The sequence below is a fragment of the Apium graveolens genome, chromosome 4, assembly GCF_009905375.1.
Source record: "Apium graveolens cultivar Ventura chromosome 4, ASM990537v1, whole genome shotgun sequence".
Lineage (NCBI taxonomy): Eukaryota > Viridiplantae > Streptophyta > Magnoliopsida > Apiales > Apiaceae > Apium > Apium graveolens.
Window position 1 is genome coordinate 270535980 of NC_133650.1, and position 19355 is coordinate 270555334.

At 32.8% G+C, this 19355-nt stretch overlaps 3 protein-coding genes across 7 annotated transcripts; 1 reads left to right on the top strand and 2 right to left on the bottom strand.

The window, feature by feature from the left end:
* Positions 1 to 1711: 1711 nt before the first annotated feature.
* On the bottom strand, positions 1712 to 7515 carry LOC141720983 (pentatricopeptide repeat-containing protein At4g13650). Of its 4 annotated transcripts, none has more exons than XM_074523704.1 (6): positions 7395 to 7515; positions 6676 to 6829; positions 3210 to 6448; positions 2780 to 2839; positions 2466 to 2545; positions 1712 to 2368 (listed from the first exon to the last, which is right to left on the bottom strand). In XM_074523704.1, exons 2-3 carry the CDS (start codon positions 6787 to 6789, stop codon positions 3338 to 3340), a joined length of 3225 nt encoding a protein of 1074 aa, XP_074379805.1. In that variant the 5' UTR covers positions 6790 to 6829; positions 7395 to 7515; the 3' UTR covers positions 1712 to 2368; positions 2466 to 2545; positions 2780 to 2839; positions 3210 to 3337. The 4 variants fall into 4 exon arrangements, with proteins under 4 accessions (XP_074379805.1, XP_074379804.1, XP_074379802.1 ...); XM_074523703.1 differs by having other exon boundaries at positions 2780 to 2892; XM_074523701.1 differs by having other exon boundaries at positions 2780 to 2899.
* A 31-nt stretch (positions 7516 to 7546) lies between these two features.
* On the top strand, positions 7547 to 11665 carry LOC141720986 (PHD finger protein ING2-like). 2 transcript variants are annotated; one of them, XM_074523706.1, is made up of 7 exons: positions 7547 to 7700; positions 7802 to 7873; positions 8168 to 8355; positions 8828 to 8891; positions 9265 to 9512; positions 9601 to 9639; positions 11324 to 11665. In XM_074523706.1, the coding sequence occupies exons 1-7, from the start codon at positions 7655 to 7657 to the stop codon at positions 11426 to 11428; spliced, it is 762 nt and encodes a 253-aa protein (XP_074379807.1). In that variant the 5' UTR covers positions 7547 to 7654; the 3' UTR covers positions 11429 to 11665. The 2 variants fall into 2 exon arrangements, with proteins under 2 accessions (XP_074379807.1, XP_074379809.1); XM_074523708.1 differs by having other exon boundaries at positions 7635 to 7700; positions 8230 to 8355.
* Positions 11666 to 12146: 481 nt separating this feature from the next.
* Positions 12147 to 13097, bottom strand: LOC141719639 (putative carboxylesterase 9). Its single transcript, XM_074522014.1, has one exon. The coding sequence runs from the start codon at positions 13095 to 13097 to the stop codon at positions 12147 to 12149; it is 951 nt and encodes a 316-aa protein (XP_074378115.1).
* Positions 13098 to 19355: the final 6258 nt, after the last annotated feature.

A 19355-nucleotide genomic window follows, 5' to 3' on the forward strand; every position in this document is an offset into this window, starting at 1 on the left:
ATACCTATCGAACATGCAGTTTTGTTTGCAGTATTCAGTAATGCGCAATTTTGTCTGAACATGCAGTTTCGTTTGCGATATCCGGGTGATGCACAATTTGATTTGTCGCATTAACGGTGATACACATCGAAAAAATACATATTATCCCCTAATACGCATCTATATATTACTTATCACTGATACACATCGAAAAAATGCATATTATCCCCTAATAGGCATGACAGAAATGCGCATCACCTCATTTTTGCAATACAACAAACAAGTTGCACGATTTAACTTATCTGGTGGGTAGACTAGGACAAAAAGTGATATTTTAGTGATTATCTCTAAAAATTATAAGAAATTCGATAAAAATATTTGTTTGGCTGGATCATCATTTTTTATATAACAAATTTAAAAATTAACTTTGTGTATTAGAGCATCTCTAACTATATATTACACCTAACTAAAAATCATTAATACATATTATAAATAAAAAATATAGAGATTATATAAAAAAAATCATTCTCCAACGGTACATTCCATTTATTTATAAATATAGCTAACATCTTAATATTTGCTATATTTGTTGAACCATTACAGACCTGTAAGAAATCTGTAAAAAGATTTCTAATCATTTGTTGCAATATTGAAGTAATATATTTTATTTATAAAAACATAAAATTTTAATAACATACTATTTTTAAAATATAACTAACCAATATCATCGAAGTACAATATCCTACCGTTCAACAAATTTTATATATTATCTTACAGGTCCAATTTAGTCAACTAATTATAGTTAACACCATTGGAGATGCTTCTAGGTTATAAATAAATTATTTTACATATTTTTGGTGAGTGCTAATTAATGATCTTCTATAACCCACCCTAGTTATATCTATGATGGATTAATTATCAAGTAGCTCAATTACTGCAACCAAAAGGAGTCACTAATTTTAAAATTTGTAATTTTAAAATTTGTATCAAAATATCACTCTATCGTTAGTCGAAATTATTAAAAGTATTATATATTGAGTTTCACACATTTTTTATGAATAATATTACATTCAAATGAAAGATTTTGAATTATAGTATTTTAGATAATATTTTTAGATTTTTAAAAATTTATTTACTATTTATTTTTGTTTACATCAAATAAAACGATCAAAAAATTAAAAATAAATAGTTGATAAAATTTTAAAAATCTAACAATATTATCTAAAATTCAGAGCCTTTCATTTGGATGTATTATCATTCATAAAAAATGTGTGAAACTCAATATATAATATTTTTAAAAATTTCGACTAACGATAAAGTGATATTTTTGATATAAATTTTTAAATGAGTGACTTATTTGAGTTTGTAATAGTGACTTATTTGAAACATTTGGATCCAATAAGTGACCTATTTGATAATTAATTCTATGTAAGATTCTATTTCTAGTACTACATATTTTAAAATTTCAAATTAAGTCAAAAAAACTAATAAATTAATGGGCCTGTTTGGCTGCAACTTACAAGTTACTTAATAAGCTGTTCGGAAATTTGTATTTGGATTTCATTTAAAATCTATGACATCCAAATATTAGTATAAATATGAGAATTTGAAATGACAACTCGAATCATGTCATTTGAAATTTCTCCTTTAAAATGAAATGCAAGTTTTCAAATGCTTTCCTAAGAAAATTAAATCAAGTTACTTATAAATTAAAAATGCATATATTCTTAACTTATAAATTAATTAATCTTAGATATAATACTTTTATGATTGTTTCTGGCTTTAAGGCAAGACAGAGAACCAATGAGCTCTAGTTCATTTGTTCACAAGATAAAAGGACTCAAAAAGTGTAGTAATGTCAGGCATTCCGCGTGACCTACCAAATTGGCCTCCCCCATAAAAAAAATTCAACTGTTTAATTTTAGCCCGTGATAGGACCTGGTTGAACTTAACTTTTATTACTTAGCCACCAAATAAAGATCTCATCCAACCCACTTCACCCTTCAACTAGTGGAGCTGTTTATCGGATATGCAAGCATATCACCTTATTTGTCTTGTGCGCTGCATTTTCTTCATTTGAAAATTACACCACCATGTAGTCCACACTGTTTAAATTTGATGCACCAAGGTCTTAATTTACTCCTAATATTGTAACCCTTACCGTGCCCTCAAGTACCTTTTGCCATTAGACATGAGATCATATGATTTGAATCGGCTATTATTCTTCCATCAGAGACCTACGTTCACAAAGATATACTTGGAACTCTCACAGAAACGCAGTGCCATCTCCCCAACAGCTGCACTGCGACTATAACCTTGACACCTGATTCTGCAGCCGACTGCTGAGCTCCTCAACCTATGTTTCTTCAGCTTTGGCATTTTTTCCAAGCTGTCATACGTTCATCGACAATGTTTGACAAGTGAGTTAGGTCATTAATACAAAATATATAGTTGGTGACCTAAACTTGCTGACAATGTTGAGTTACCTGTTTGGCAATCAGAACTACAAGGACACTTCCTATTGTTTCAGTAGCAAAGTATCAACGCCACTGATAAACACAACTACCTGAAAACAATAAAAGATTTTAACATACAGATGAATTCGCTTTCAAATTATTGCCAACTAAACAATCATACTAAATTACTAATTATTCACTAATTAAATAATAAATTCAGTGGATATTCACATTGAAATTTTAAAAAGTGATACACAATGTCAAAAATCAATTGTACGATGTCATACAGTGGAAACTGGCATACAATAGCAAATTTTATCAAGCTAAAGGAAAGATAACATTACCCATAGTAGGAGTGTAATTTTCGAAACTTCACATCCAAATCACACTTCAGCGCAAAACCTCTGTCCATACATCAGAATCCTTCGGTAAAGACTTAAGTAAACTATTGCATTATCTGCAGACTTTAGGTTAAGGTTTTAATAAGATATAATCATTAAAATATTAAAAATATTAGAAAACGAACAATCTTATTACTTATCAGTACTAGATCACCCAAAGTAATGTATTCTAGATTTTATAGTAGAAAACTAAGCAATTAACTTGATATTGAGGGAGGAAATCATGTCAAAAGAGTATGTGATCCAAACACACACAATAGAAGAAAAATGGATTGCAACAGACCTGAGAAATGATACTCAAGTCTTTCATATTTGAAAGGAAAGTAATAGTGTTATACGTATTGGATGAACAGCTGACAGATTCAGAAATTACCATCTTGGTGCCTTTGAGGGAATTTAGGGACATAATCCAATTAAATCTTGCCAGAAGATGCCGGCCCATCAAAATCCAAGGTTTCACTGCTTAATGCTTATCAACCCAGATCATTTCATGACTTCGAATTACCAGTAATCTTTACATGAGCAGCCACCATCCTCAAAATGATGGAATCTGTATGAATCTCGAACTATAATAGAACGATTTGTGACCTTCGACACACACTTAATCCAATTATGGCAATCATTACAGACCCGAAGATTCTTCATTACCCGTAAGGGGATAGTATCAGACAAGCTCAAAAGTCCAAAAGTAATAGCAAGCTTCTCACTGTGAATGTATGTTGTTGGGTCCTTCTGTCCCTGCTCTGTATCATTCCAAAGGCTAATACGGTCTTGTACATAACCAACTGCATTAGCTCGTTTGTTTAGATCGTCTAAATGTTCATATATTTTATCTGCTAATGGATGGAGTCTATCACCAACAAAAAATGCATGAACCAAGTTCTTGACCTCAATCCAGCTACGACCAGGCTCCTTCTTTACTCCTCTATTTTTCATCAACTGTCTTGTATGGTCCCTATAATCCCATTTCCCGGAAACTGCATACATATTTGAAAGAAGCACATAGGTTGCAGAGTCTTCAGGTTCTAATTCTAAAAGATGACGAGCAGCAAATTCCCCGATTTCAATATTCTTATGAGCCGTACAAGCACTTAGCAGAGTCCTCCAAGCCATTGCATCTGGTTCAATAGGCATTTCCTCTATAAATTTCCTTGCACGTCCTAGAAAACCAGATCTCCCCAAAATATCTACAACACAAACATAATGTTCTGGTTTCGGCTCTAGGTTATGTTCTTCGCTCATAGCTTTAAAGTAATTAAGCCCCTCGTCTACCAAACCCACATGACTACAAGCTGATAACACACTCACATAGGTAACATAGTTTGGCATAAACCCAAGCCGTTTCATCTCCTCAAAGAGTTCTAATGCTTCAGTACCACGTCCATGTTGAGAATATCCTGTAATCATTGCATTCCATGAAATCTCATTTTTCTCAGGCAGATCTAAGAATTCTCTTTTGGCATCATCAAGGCTACCACACTTTGCGTACAAAGTAATCAGAACGTTTGATGCCTCAGTTTCAGCACTATAACCAGTTTTAATTATACGACTATGAATTTGCATCCCTTGTTTTATGTTTGCTGTGTTAGCAGCTGCACTAACTGCAGACCCATATGTGAACATATTAACTTCCAGCCCAGATTGATTCATTAGTGAAAAGACCTGCAATGCTTCTTCACAGTGTCCACTCTGTGAAAATCCTGATATCAATCCATTCCATGTGATGTTATCTTTCTCATCAATTTTGTCAAATGCCAAATATGCATCCTCTTTCCTGCCACACCTGGCATATAGACTAACAAGTGCATTGCCAATAGAAAGATCAAGCGAGTAGCCAGATACAATTGATTGAGCATGAATTTGTCTTCCTTGGTTAACAGCTTTTATTCCAGCACAAGCACTAATTGCACTTGAAAATCCTATGTTATCTGATTGAATGCCGTGGTCTAGCATTTCTTCAAAAAGCTTAAGCGCTTCAGCATACATATTATGCTGAGCAAATCCGGCGATCATAGCTGTCCAAGAAACAACATCTTTTTCACTGAGTCTTGTAAGAATTTTCAGGGCAGTATCTAGTCTTCCATGCTTGGCATACATATCTATAAGCACACTACAAACATAAACATTTGGCTGAAAACCAGTCTTTACTACTTGTGTGTGAATCTGCTCCCCTAGATCCAGGGCTCCTACATAAGTACAGGTCCTCAATATACTAGGGTATGTATATTGATTTGGACACAATCCCTCAATCTGCATCTGCGAGAACAAACTAAATGACTCAGCTAAATCACCCATCTGCCCGTAAGCGACAAGCATCACATTCCACAGAACAACATTTTCTGTCTGAGTCATAAGGAAGAATTCATGCGCTGTTTTGACATCTGAACATTTGACATAAAGGTCCAGCAGGGAACCTTCAATAATGATATCCGAAGACATTCCTGCTTTTATTGCATATGAGTGCAGTTGCATTCCCTTAGAAAGAGAACCAACTGATGCACAGGCACTCAAGAGGCTTGCAATTGTAACACAGTCGGGTTTTAAATGATCAAGCTGCATTGCCTTGTATAATTGGAGAGATCTTTCACTAAATCCGCGTTGTGCAAGCCCTGATATGAGTGAGTTGTATGAAACCCCATCCCTTCTTTGCATATTTCTGAAAATCTGCTCAGCCATCATCAAGTTTCCAGAACGAGAATACAAAGTGACAAAAGCATTACACACAAAAGTTTCTGATGAAAGGCCCCATTTACAGACAAGGGCATGAAGCTGTTCACCAAGCTTAAATAGCTGTATCTTAGTACAGGCACTTATAACACTGGAGAAAACGTAAGGAGTAGGGAAAATTCCCGACTTATGCATCTCGCAGAACAAGAGGATACCTTCTTTTTCTTGTCCACTTTGAGAGAAACCAGATATCATAGCCACCCAAGAGACATTATCCTTCAAATCCATACTTTTGAAAACATTTTTGGCAGTCTCTAAAAACCCATTCTTGGAATACAAGTCAATTAATGGATTACAAAGAATTGTACATGTACCTAGACCATATCGAATAGCTTTACTGTGAATTTGCTTAACATATTGAAAATCAACTTTACCCCGTAAGATACATGCAAATGTACTTTCATCTGGATTAACATTTTCCGCCAGCATTCTGGTAAAAGCACCCAAAACTTGAGGAGTCAGCTTCTTCCCAGATAGTGCTACCATTAACTTATTCCAAGATGACACACCTTTACACAGCAAATCATCAAAAACCTGAACTGCACCTTCAACATCATTAGCCGCTGCGTAGGCATCAATAAGCCTGCTAAATATATCATGATCCCCACCAAAACCAGATTTCAAAATTTTTCCATGAAGCTTCTTTAAATCTGGCAAAGACCCAGACTTTACATATCCATCTAAGAGCCAGAGATAAGTTTGATGATTTGCAACAATTTTGTTCTTTTTATTGAACTCGAAGGATTCACGTCCCTCAGAAATACAACCCATATTAACTATATTTGTCCCATTTTCTTCAACAAAAGAATCATCTTCAAAAATTGGGGAAGTTGCAGCGCTACCAAATGCAGCTTCACTTAATCTACCAATATTCCCACATAAATACTGCAAAAATTAACAATATCACTGGAGTTCAAGAAAAATCTGGAACCCTTTACTAAGACAAGGTAAGATAGATATTTTAAATAATGAATAAGATTTAATTCTCAAGCTTTTTAACCTAGCAAATAGCCATCTCCTCTTTGGTCATAAGAAGTCGAGGGTTCCAACAAAAATTAAAAAGATGAAATTTGTTTCCAGAAAAAGAACAGAAGATAAAAGATTAGAACTACCTTGTGAAACTGGGGAGTGGATTCACGAGGGAAGTAATGAAACAGAGCATTAGAGAATGACCCGCGAAGTAGATTTGAATTGGGAACCATAAATCCTTGAAGTTGAGTCACCATAGATAATTAATCACAACAAATGTAGGACCTTTACTACATTCTGCAAAACAATCATAAACTTTCAATAGAATTAAAACTCATAACACGGACTAATAAACACACATTCAAGTTTATCATCATGACCAATCTCTGTGGCATATGAGTAAATTAAACTAAAAGATAGACACAAGAATAAGCTAAAGTACTTCATTGCAGAAACATTCAATCTTCTTATCAAACAATCAAAACTGAACACTTAATTTGACAAGGAAAAAAACTCATCATCGACATTGGCAGACAGCAAATGCTAGAATTTCACGAACATGATCAAAACAACGATTTACCAATAGAGCACATACATCAGTAGTTCACAGTGTGTGTGCATAAATAACTCTACTAAAACATGCTCAAATGTTAAATAACCATGTTAACAATCATCAAAATCATGTCTTTTTAATTCTTCATTAATAAAGATGCTACAAAAACCCAGAACAGAAACAATCTCAAAAAACAAATCCAGTTCCCTAATCAAAATTTAAACCAATAGGATGACCAACAAATCAAAATAAACAAAAATGAAACCCCAAAAAAAAACCTAAAAATCATATTCAAGAATTTTATCATACCTACAATTTCCAGAAAAATAAACAGTAGATAATGAATAGCTTCAGCTTCCTACAAAAACCCATTCATAATTATATCTATATTTCTGCTCTAAAGAAGGCTATTAGTAAAATAAAAATGGAGGCCCAATATTTTTTAAAGCCTTTAAACGGCGTCGTTTTGCTCTGTTTCTTAATTTGTCTCCCTCTGTTTATTTCAATTGTGTCTATATATATAAGCCCTAATAATAGTATAATGATGAAATCTTATCCAATTAAAAAACATGGCAATTGCAAGAACTGGGGTTTATGTTGATGACTACTTGGAATGTAAGTTCATTTAATTTCATTTTCTTGAATAAAGTTTGGAACTTTATCATTTCTATTGAGTAACAGATTGAATATGTAATACATTTATAATTGTAAAATAGATGCAAGCACTTTACCAGCTGAGCTTCAGAGGCTTCTCAATACAGTCAGAGAACTTGATGACCGTTCCCAAGGTATCATATACTTTATACCCTATTAAGTAATTTTATTTTTAATTTTCTCAAATTTGCAAAATATTTTTTTAACTTGTAAGAAAGTTTTTATGCTTTTATGTATTAAATTTTAATTTTTAATTTTTATGATTGGTTATGATTTTGGAGCATGAATTGTGGTGTTAAAATTTTAGTGTAGTCCAAAAGTTTTAATAGATGAATATTGGATTTTTATAAATCTTGTTTCTAAAAAAAATGGGATTTAAAGTTTCTAATATAGCTAAATTTTGTTGTAATCTAATTTTGTGGAAAAAGCTATGATAAATCAGACTAGACAGCAAGTTAGTTACTGTCTGGGAATGGGAGTATCTTTTCAGAACTTGAAGAGAGCAAATTACGAAGATGATGAGGCAATACTGAAAAAGGAGATAGAAGTTAGCCAGGAAAGTGCTTTAAGCCTTTGCACCGAGAAGGTCTTATTGGCGCGGCAGGCTTATGACCTTGTAAGTTTCATTGTTTATAGGATTTTGTTATATCATTGCATTGCTTTAAGAGCTTTTGTGTTTTGTCAATAGGGAAAGTAGTTTTCGTATAAGCATTGCCATCACAAAATGCTTGATTTATTTTAATTTAAAAAATATCTGTCAAGCTTTTTGCAGTCAAAAAATGTCTTACCTTTGAACTTAGTTCCAGCAGAACTTTTATCTTGGGCTTAAAGTGATTCAGTTGGATGCTGTATGTTGTTATCTAAATTAATAACTTTCTTCTGCATTTGTTTCTGACCTGTATGTTGCTGCTTAATGATCTTCAGTTCGATAATATCTTCCTACTCTGCTACATCGATGATATCGGTGTTGTTTGTAATACGTGCAATAGTAACTAAACACTTTCCTGAAATAAATTGTTTGTGCCTGATTTTTTGTTTAATTTTCGTATTGACTTCTGCCTCTTGTTTGCATCCTTATCTTCTTTCAGATAGATAGCCATGTTAAACGTCTCGATGAGGATCTAAATAACTTCTCGGAAGATCTTAAACAAGGTAAAGTGGGGGCTTCCTAATTTGGACTACCTACTGACAGAAGTTTTGTATGAATCAATTTATGATTATGAAAGGCACAGTCAGTGGGTGCATCTGCAAAAAATTGTTAGCTGGATATTCATATAATTTGCAAAAAGAATGAAACTATACCACTATGTATACAATTTTAAGTTTTTAAAATTGCTAGTTGCTCATTAATTAAAATCCACTAAAATGTCATCCAAACAGCAGCAAGACAAATGCTACTGCAGTGCGGTAACTTTTAACTCTCTATTAATAATGAAGTTTTAATGTTAAAATGGTATTTCACCTTGAAAGGTTGAATAACATAGCTCCGTATGCTTCTTTTAATTTCTTTTACCAAAATGTGCAGAGGGAAAATTACCACCTGATGAGCCAATAAACCTTCCACCACTACCGTTAATCCCAAAAAATGAGAAACGGAAATTACCCTACGGAACACCTCAACAAAAGAAGGTTGATTCCAAAGACAGAGACTGGGAGCGTGACAGAGACTTTGAGCTCATGCCTCCTCCAGGTAGCCAGAAAAAAGATTATGCTCCTATTGAAATCGATCAACCTATTGATCCCAACGAACCAACATACTGCGTCTGTCATCAGGTTTTTGCCTTTCCACCATTATGGTTCTAGTACACTTATTTTAGGAATAACTTCAGCAAATTACGTACATTTTCTCTACATCTTTCAGGTATCATTTGGAGATATGATTGCTTGTGACAATGAGAATGTAAGCCCTTACTACCCTTCACTTGTTCTTAGGTTATAGTTCTATTTATTCTCCTAGGAATCCTTTTCTGCTGCTGCTACAAAGTTCATAAGATATAGGAATTTTTTAGTGTGTGCCTATGGGCACATACTAAGAGTTAGTGCTTGATGAGGTGTCCACAAAATATTGGTGGAGAGCTTATTAATAATGATGGAACCCCCTGAATGCACAAAAATCCCCACCAATAAAATTTTTACAACTCATCAATCACATTTTTTTAGCATGTGCCCATAGGCACACACCAGACAAACCGTAAAATATATACTAATAAAATTCATATTATTTTAGTTCGAGTAATTAGTACTGTACTAAATAAGATGGAATGATACTATGTCAAATGATGTAAGAATTTTAAGGAGATCTATGGTAATGCGTAGATAAAAAAAATGCTTGAACTGAATGAAATATCTGTATTCAAAATAATTATAACATCAAATAATTTTAAAGTAAGAACTTGGTGACCAAATTTATGGATTTGTAAATTCACTAAATTTCAGAATAAAAACATTGCGCTTGATAATATTAGAAGTAGAAAATGTGAAGGCATTAGGTGTATATTTTAATTTATAGTTCAAAGATTCGTCCTGAAATTTTCTTTTGTTGCAACACAACTCAACTAAACTCAATAGAAATCTCCTTCCTCAAAAATAGGTTAAAGGGAAGAAGTCTCCAAATAATGCAAAAGCTTGTAATTACAATCCAAAGGGGGGGGGGGAGATTTCCTAAAATACTATAAAACGTATCGCAAATTAAAATTAAAGATTTCAAAATAGTGAAATGATACATTTCTATTGAAAGCCTTGTGCAGATCATCCAGTTACTCCACCGAAAACAAAGTCGGCATTTTGTGTAGCAGTAGTTTTGATTAATATAAAAAAACCAAGTTTATAGAGCATTGTGCTCATTAGCCAACCACCTCTACTGATAGACTCTGGCCTTGATTCATATCTGGATATTGCACTACTACATATTAAGTCATTTATAGTGCAACTGAAATTGAGTTGTGAAATGAAAACAGTATAAAATTACTGGAGCAATAACATGGAAAAAGAAAAGATTCTTATTTGGTTAAAGTACTCGAATCATAGTCTTTCGTATATGGAACAATACAATCTGTGATGAGCAATGAGAATGAAAATATAAGGGATTGTTCCTAAACTTGTAAATTGATTTTTCACTTCAGGGATTGGAGTATAATACTGCTTCAATCTAGAGAAGTCTTATGTGTAAATGTTCGTTAGATAAAGCCCTAATTAAACCTCTCTCAAGTTTTCCGCTCCAAATTTTGGCCAACTTATTCTGATACATCTATTGTCAGCTTGTCGTTGTCGTATGCATTAACCACAAAACTGCTCAGAGGATCATTATTGTTGCCCGGTATTTGAACTGCAAATCTAGGAATATAAATATAAAAGAAAAAACAAAATCAACTCCAACTCTATCAGTACTGTCAAGAGTTTATGTGCTCCCTAACGTGCATTGTTAACCCTACTTAAGGAGTTAAATTCCATCTTTGTTATGCCAAGGCTGCAATTAACGTCTACAATATTACCTAGTAAACTTCACTTATGTTTAAATTTGAAGTTGTGGTTCTTTCTTTTATCCCCGGGGTTAGATAGTATGTTTTTACATATCTTTTCTGCAGTGCCAAGGAGGCGAATGGTTCCATTATCAATGTGTTGGACTCACACCAGAGACAAGGTTCAGAGGAAAGTGGTATTGTCCAACCTGCAGGCAACTACAGCGCTAGTTAAATCTTTTCTTATACTAGAGGAAAAGAGGTAAGATTTAATTTCTCTCTGCCATTATAGCGGGAGAGTGTAAAATTAATTGTTGTGTTTTCGAGTTTTGGACCGAAGAGGGTAAATTGAAGATTTTGGAAGGCTTGGAACGTCCATTTTACTCTGTTCTCAGTTTATAAATTTAAAACAAAAAACAAGGCTTTGGATGTAGCATCTTCATTACCAAGTATTCTATTACTATCTAATATTTTCCTTATAAATAACTTTCCGTGTCTCATTAATATATTTTGCAGTTGCAGTTGTAGCTGTAGTTGCAAAAACTGCAAATGTATCTATCTGACGCTTAAATGCCTAATGTTTTATAGTTTGTGTGTGTGTTTCTCACTATAATTTGCAATCGAGAGATTGTGTACATCTGAGCCTCTCCCAACTCCCTTAGAAATAAATGCATGGTCTGTGTTTAGTTCAGTTTACTGGTCTGAATTACGCACCTTCATCAGCTTGATCCAGAATCAGATATCTAAGAATATACTTATACTACAAATAATACTAATGTAGAATATTATTGTAATGAATTAAACAAACTCTCCAAGTAAATTAGAATTGCATGAAACACTTTGTATCCTTCCAATTTCCATCTTGCCATCTACATTCCACATTGACCCTTCGACTTCGAACTTTGTGGAGTACATGGAGCTATTCATACATACATGAAACATATAAAATTCAAACAAACTCTTTGATAAAATCTAAAATAGCAGCAGCCCTTCTCTGATCAATCATATCAATATTATGAAATCCAACATCATCAAACTTGGCTTCAACCCTAACTCCACTCATCACCAACATTTTCACAAATTCTTGTTGTCGATCAATCAAAGGATCGCCTCCAAATCCAATAACCAAACACCTCCCGATCGATTTAAGCTTCCCTTTGTCACACTCCTGTAAAGGATTACAAAATCTATGATCTCGATTCGTCCCTGCTGGCAATGCAAGTTCCCACAACAGATCAATTACTGGCAACGGAAAATATTGATCAGTTGCCAGTTTTAGTTCAGATTTTGTTCTTTTTTTACCTCCAATGAATGGTTGATTCATGATCAGTCCTGCTATCTTCAGTGGCTCCATTTTCGTTTCTAGAATACGTAACACTGCATTATATGCAATATTTGCACCGCAACTTGCCCCGTATAGGTAAAATCTTGAATAATCTGCAAAATCTCTTAGCCATTGATCACCTCTAGGATCCAATGCTTGCTTCTTCACCCAATTTATCGTTTCCACAGCATCATTGTATTGCGCTGGAAGCCGGTGTTCGGGTGCTAGTCGAAATTCAAGGCCAATGACAATGGCAGGAATTCCCTGAGCCATTTTGTTACATGTCTCGTGACAAAAAGGATTTGCAACACTTAGGTCGATCCAACCTCCTGCATGGAGGAAAAGTATGATGGGAAGTTTCTTGTGGTTGGAAGGTGGCTCCGTAGGCCGGAAAATGCGCATCCAAGTCTTGTTGTCTGCATTGAGAGTGACATCCTTAGAGACAACAGTTTGGCCAGGTGAAATTTGGTCTTCTTTGGTGGTGGCAGGAAGTTTAGGAATGTTAAGGTAGCGTGTGAGAGAACCGTCATCATTGAGGGTGACATTCAGGTGTTCATAAGGATCAAATTTAGACATTGTTATAAAGATTCGAAATCCAGTTACATGTACAAGATGAGCAAAAGCCTAAACATGCAGAAGGAGATGGTTTCAAATTTTATGAGAATGTTGAATAAAGTTTAGATGTACGTGTGACTATCCGTGACCATAGATGCGCAATCAATTTGAGGCCATCAACTTTCATGTAAATTAGGTGTGCAAGAGGAGTTCTAGTTTTAACAAGCCTGTTTTAGACTCAGTCTACCCGTGATCTGTCCCAACCAAGTCTGTTCCGTTTAAAGATTAAAAGATATTGTAATTCTGTGTGTGATTTTTAACATTAAAAAAAATTATTAGTTTTATTACTAGCTTTAATTGTCACCTAAACTTTTCCTGGAAAAAGGTTCATTAACGCCTAATTCATGTCTGACTTAAATATATAGTAAGGTACATTGCAAAGTCGTGGCTCTAGCAGCCACCTTTTCGATCTTTGAAGGAGACGTGGATGTTGATATTGCAGAGGCTCCAGCAGTTCGTCATGAATGACCATATTATTGCTCTGGAATTAGATAAATGTATAATTTTTTACGAAGAAGAGTGAGTGAGACCTTTATTTTGGAAGCATTGTTTTAGAAATCAGAAAGTTTGTTACTAAATTTTTGTCATACTCTCTCTCATATCAAAATTAAAAAATAAAATAAAATTGGTACCGCATAATTTAGCAAGAATTGTAAAAAAAATGACAGTGTGCATAGACAAAGTTCCGGGTAGAGTGAGTTTATTTGTAAAAAATAGGGTTAAGCAAAATATTCGAAAAACCGAAATTGAGCCGAAAAACTGAAAAATGGAAAAATCAAATAGAAAAAGCTGAAATCAACAGAAATCGAGAAAAAAATCGTAACTGAACCGACGATGGAACGGTCTGGTTTCTGTTTCATCCTTATAACCGAATCAAAAAAATTGAAACATTTATATAATATTATATCATAGATAATTATACATAATAAATTATGAAAAAGGTTTTATATATCGGAGCTAACAGATAGTCTAAGCAGTGATAAGTTGCTTGCTGCTAACTTTTCTTTAGCCATTCATTATATATATAAATAGTGAATTTATATTAATTAAGTTCAAGATTAGTAACTTCTCAAAAAAAGAAGTTCAAGATTAGTAAGCATCATGTATAAACTGTTTCATCTTCACATCATCAATCAACTGAACTGTTCTTCGGTTGTTGAACTGTCGTTTTCAACTTTATGATTATATAAACATTTTTATTGAAAATTTAAATTTTCCTTTTTTCTTATTCAATAAAATTTTTAAGATTACTATAATTGAATTGTACAATCTATACTCTTTATTAATAAGCAAAATCATCTATAATTTGGTGCTAAAATACCAAATTTGGTACTTACCTAACATAAGTTAACTTTTATTCTCAATAAACTTTGTTTTTAACACAAATTGACTTCTATTCTTTGTAAATTTTATTTTCTTTTTAGTTATTATTCATCCAATCGTTTATTTACTTTATAAAATAAAAATACTTTTTAAACGATTTGTAAATTATATTAAAAATTTATTAAGTTACGTTAAATTAAGTAAAATAACTTATATTTATTTTTAATTTTAGAAAAACTATAAACTAATAAGTAAATTACTAACACGAATTGACTTATATTCTCTGTAAAATTGATTTATTTATAAATTATATTAAAAATTTATTAAGTTATGTTAAATAAGTAAAATAACATGTATTTACTTTTATTTTGAAAAACTACTAACTAAAAAATAAACTATTAATACGAATTGACTTCTATTCTCTGTAAATTTTATTTAATATTGATATTAATATATTAATTTTAATTCGTGTTTTGCACGGATTATGAATAATTCTTTACAAATATTAATTCGATATTTTTAGTTTCGGGCCCATGTGTCGCACGAATTATCAACTATCTATACTAATAAGAAAACCATGTTTAGGTCATAAATCTTGGTACTCACTAGAAAATTATACAACTAATTTTATGTAATAAAATCTCAACTGACAAAAATTAATTTATGCTCTCTCTAAATTTTATTTCTCTTCAATTTTTATTTGTTGTTGAACATCTAAGCGTCGTTTTACTTTAAAATAATCCTACTAGTAAGTTAACATGTCAGATTTATATAAGTAAATAATTAGGTGCATGCATAACTAGAACTATACGATGAAATTTAAGAGTTACACTTAATTTTGATTTTTTTAACTACATATTATTTAGATTTGTATTTTGCATGGATTTTTAGTTTCACCTTTATGCAAATAATAATATGATATTATAATTTTAATTTCGGGCCCGTGCTTCGCACGGGTTACCAACTAGTATTTTTTAGTTAGCTAAAAAGGGAAAAACTAAAATCGATAACGGTTAATCAAACCAAAAAGATAATTCTGTATTGTACGATTACGATAATAACAAGTCCAATGCTAAATAAAAAATGGATATAATCATTGGTATAATTTGACACAAAAAAATATTTTTGGTGTTAAAATAGCTTTTGCACTCCGCTACTAGTTCTGTTATACAACTAAGAAATTTAATATTTAGCTAAAAATTTATCAAATCATTCACTTTATTTTAAAGTGACATCTTTGCACTTCATCATTAGTTATTTGATAATGTGGCAAGAATGTCTATAGCCATCTTTGGTCATATATAAGAATAAGTATAATGCATAGCTATATTTTATCTTATAGCTATAATATTGGACTAAAATTATAAAACTCAACTTCAAATGTATAGCTATATATTTACGGATAAATACATAAATGAATATTTGTTCTTATATTTGAGAACAAAAATGGCTATAACCATCGTTTGCACATCATCAGATAACTAAGAGCAAGTCCAATGCATAACTATATTTAACCTTGTAGCTATAATATAGGACTAAAATCAAAAAACTCAACTTCAATGCATAGATATATATTGATGGATAAATGCATAAATGGATACTTGGTCTTATATTTAAGACCAAGAATTGCTATCGCCATCCTTGCTACATCATCAAATAACTAATAATGGAATGGAAAGAGGTCCACTTTAAAATAAAGTGAATAAGTTGGATAAAATGTTAGCTAAATACGAAATTATTTGATTGTAAAATACAACTAGCATTGGAGTGCAAGTGCTATTTTAGCACCAAAAACTACTTTTTGGTGCCATATTATAGAAATGGCTATATCAATTGTTAGATATATTTGATAATGTCATGGTTAATATGATTTATGTTTAGTTTTCAGATCTTACTTAAACAGGATAAATCAGTACTTACTGGAAGTGAGGACTTAAGGATATCAGTACTTATATTATCAGGAGATAATCATCAGAAGATGGATATCAGAACTTAAGTACTGAAGGACGTTCAGATAAGGACATCAGCTGATTAAAGGAAAGAAGATCGAGATAAACATAAGAAGAGATATGCATGAAGAAGGAATTGAAGATGGATATCAGAACTTAAGTACTGAAGGACGTTCAGATAAGGACATCAGCTGATTAAAGGAAAGAAGATCGAGATAAACATAAGAAGAGATATGCATGAAAAAGGAATTCTATGAAGAATAGAATACTTGGAAGAAAAGATATCTGATTGATATATTTTAGGAAGCAGAATTATATTTCATATCAATTAGCGATTATCTTATAACTGTGTAGTATATAAACACAGACATAGGGTTTACACTATAAGTGTTATCATATTCGAGAAGATTATTCATTGTAACCCTAACAGCTCTCGTGATATTTGTTCATCACTGAGAGGTAACAGTTCCATACTGTAACAGAATTTATTGTTTCAATAAAGTTTGTTTTCTGTTACTTGAGTTATTAAAGTTCAATTTGATTGTACTTTACACTGTATTCACCCCCTCTACAGTGTGTGTGTGACCTAACAAGTGGTATCAGAGCCTATCTGTTAACGCACAAACAGTTTAAGATCCAAACACAATCATGTCTGACACAGAAACTCCAACTAAGCCCACCAAAAATGAAGAACCTCCAAAGACACAAATTCAAAGTCGGTATGAGACCAATAGAGTTCCCATACTGAGACCATCTGAATATGCCATATGGAAGGTGTAATAACCCCAAAATTTTGAACTTTTTGTAACCTTTATGAATAGTGTTTTTGCTGATATTGCTGAATAAGAAAACTGTTCATGCCACACTATGTAGGGTTTCTTTTATGGATATTCTGAGATTTTATTGGTACTCTATATGATATATAAGTGTATGTAAAGATCGTCAGAATCCAATTCCGAACACTTTGATTTTTCCCGAAAATCCACTAGATACGGAAATAATTGAGTATAAGGTAACTGGATAAAAAAGATTTAAATTAAAGGATTATAAAAGAGGATCATAAAAGGATTATAATGTATTGAGAAAGGTTAAGGAAACCCAAGTAATAAGATCCCGGGTATGATCCCTCAAACGAGAAACGAGAACGAAAGTTAAACGAACCGTATAACAGATCAGCGGTCATTAGGCAAACAATTAGGAAGTTAATCAAGGAGGTTAGGGATGATGAGGTCATCCAACCAATAAGAAGAGGGCAAGTAAGGGATGATGACATCACAAAGTGACATAAGCATGACATAAGGGGAAGGAGGTGTGGTTGATTTAAAACCACACAAAGTTCAAGGTTAGAAAGGTAATTAACCAAAAACAAAACAAAAACAACCAAGCTAGCCAAAACAAATCAAAGCAAAACACAAAATCATTTCTTTCTTCAACATTGCTCTCGGCTTTTCTTCATGTCAAGAAGAAGAATTTTCAAATTCAAGTTCCAAGCTTCCTAAATTAGTAAGGTAATTATCTAGTACTCCTTATGCATAGATATGGCTATCCTATAAGTTTAAGCCTCCAATTCATTCTCAATCTCTTCCAAGAAATCAATGAAGAAGATAATGAATAGTGATTTCAAGATTTTTAACTTAATTTTTCTTGTTTTTCCTTTAAGATCCAAGCATCCCTAAGACATCTCAAGGCTTCCTAGCTACTCACATCACTTCAAGGAAGGTATAACATCTCCAAACCCTAGCTTTACTTTGTATATTAGTATAATTTTAATAGTTATGGTAAAAGAGTAGCTTGATGCTTGCATAATTAGAGTTTGGGTTGGAGTTCTGGTAAATTGGATGTTGAAATCGTATTGATTGGTTAAAAGACTTAAGTATAGTTTAAATTCAAGTTAAGAATAAGTTTAAATTGTTAATGTTGAGTTGACTGGGGCTGTTATGATGTAGTGTGGATGGAGGTTGGTTGTATGAATGAATTGGGATTGATTGGTGGTTGAATTGGAATGGTATAAAATTGGGAAATCACGTAAACATAGCCGTCGTAATGTACGATTTACTTTAGACTGCTTTTGTTCATAACATTAGGACCCGAGAACTCCCTGCTAGGTTTTGACCATTGCCATTTTTAGATAGTTCATGTTACGAGCTTCGTTTTGATATGTGGTTCGTTTGATTCCGATGTACGGTTTAGGAGAAACGGCCATTTTAAGTAACGACATTTCACGAACGAATCATTACCCCTCGCCTTACTTTGAAACATATGTTAAAGACCTAAAAGGGCTAATTGGAGTATGAAACATTTATGTAAAGTGTGTTAGGGAGTTGGTAAGACACTCACGAAAGAATCTCCTTAAAACTCTTAATGGTTAATTTATTAAAAATGGTGGAGTCGAGGGTACTCGAGTGACTTAAGAGAATCAGTAAGCGCAAAGCGAGCGTTAGAGTCTAATTTGGTTAAAGTATAGATTTACAAGTGACTTTGGTTTAATTCCAACTCACATGTTGTTTATAGGTTACCAGACTCGTCCCGAGCCATTTGTAACCCCCAGTCGCTCAGGCAAGTTTTCTACCCGTATAAACTGTTGTTGTGATGTATATGTGTATATGCATGATCTTGTGATAAATGCATATTTGTTATTAGCAAATTCTTGCGATATATTGGAGCATGTGATATGGTATATATGCATGCCTATTTCGTATTCTTGATTTATATATCTGTTGGTTCAAATGCTTATTAGTTGCATAATACCTATGCTAGAGATAAGCAGTAGTTGCGTATACCCTTAGTATAGGGGACCCAAGGGCGAACATTTTCTAAACCGGGAGTCGATGCTCCCGAGTATATTATATATATATATTTATATATATATGGATATAGTTTTCAAAACTATTGATCGAATAAGGTTTATTCGATAACTTTATTTTATTTAATGAATATTATTTGAATA

Coding starts and splice junctions, on each gene's coding strand:
- LOC141720983 (XM_074523704.1), bottom strand. CDS start 6,789: ATGGTGACTCAACTTCAAGGATTTATGGTTCCCAATTCAAATCTACTT. Junction 6,449..6,675: donor CCACTCCCCAGTTTCACAAG/GTAGTTCTAATC, acceptor TAATTTTTGCAG/TATTTATGTGGGAATATTGG.
- LOC141720986 (XM_074523706.1), top strand. CDS start 7,655: ATGGCAATTGCAAGAACTGGGGTTTATGTTGATGACTACTTGGAAT. Junction 8,356..8,827: donor CGCGGCAGGCTTATGACCTT/GTAAGTTTCATT, acceptor ATCTTCTTTCAG/ATAGATAGCCATGTTAAACG. Junction 8,892..9,264: donor CTCGGAAGATCTTAAACAAG/GTAAAGTGGGGG, acceptor CAAAATGTGCAG/AGGGAAAATTACCACCTGAT.
- LOC141719639 (XM_074522014.1), bottom strand. CDS start 13,097: ATGTCTAAATTTGATCCTTATGAACACCTGAATGTCACCCTCAATGAT.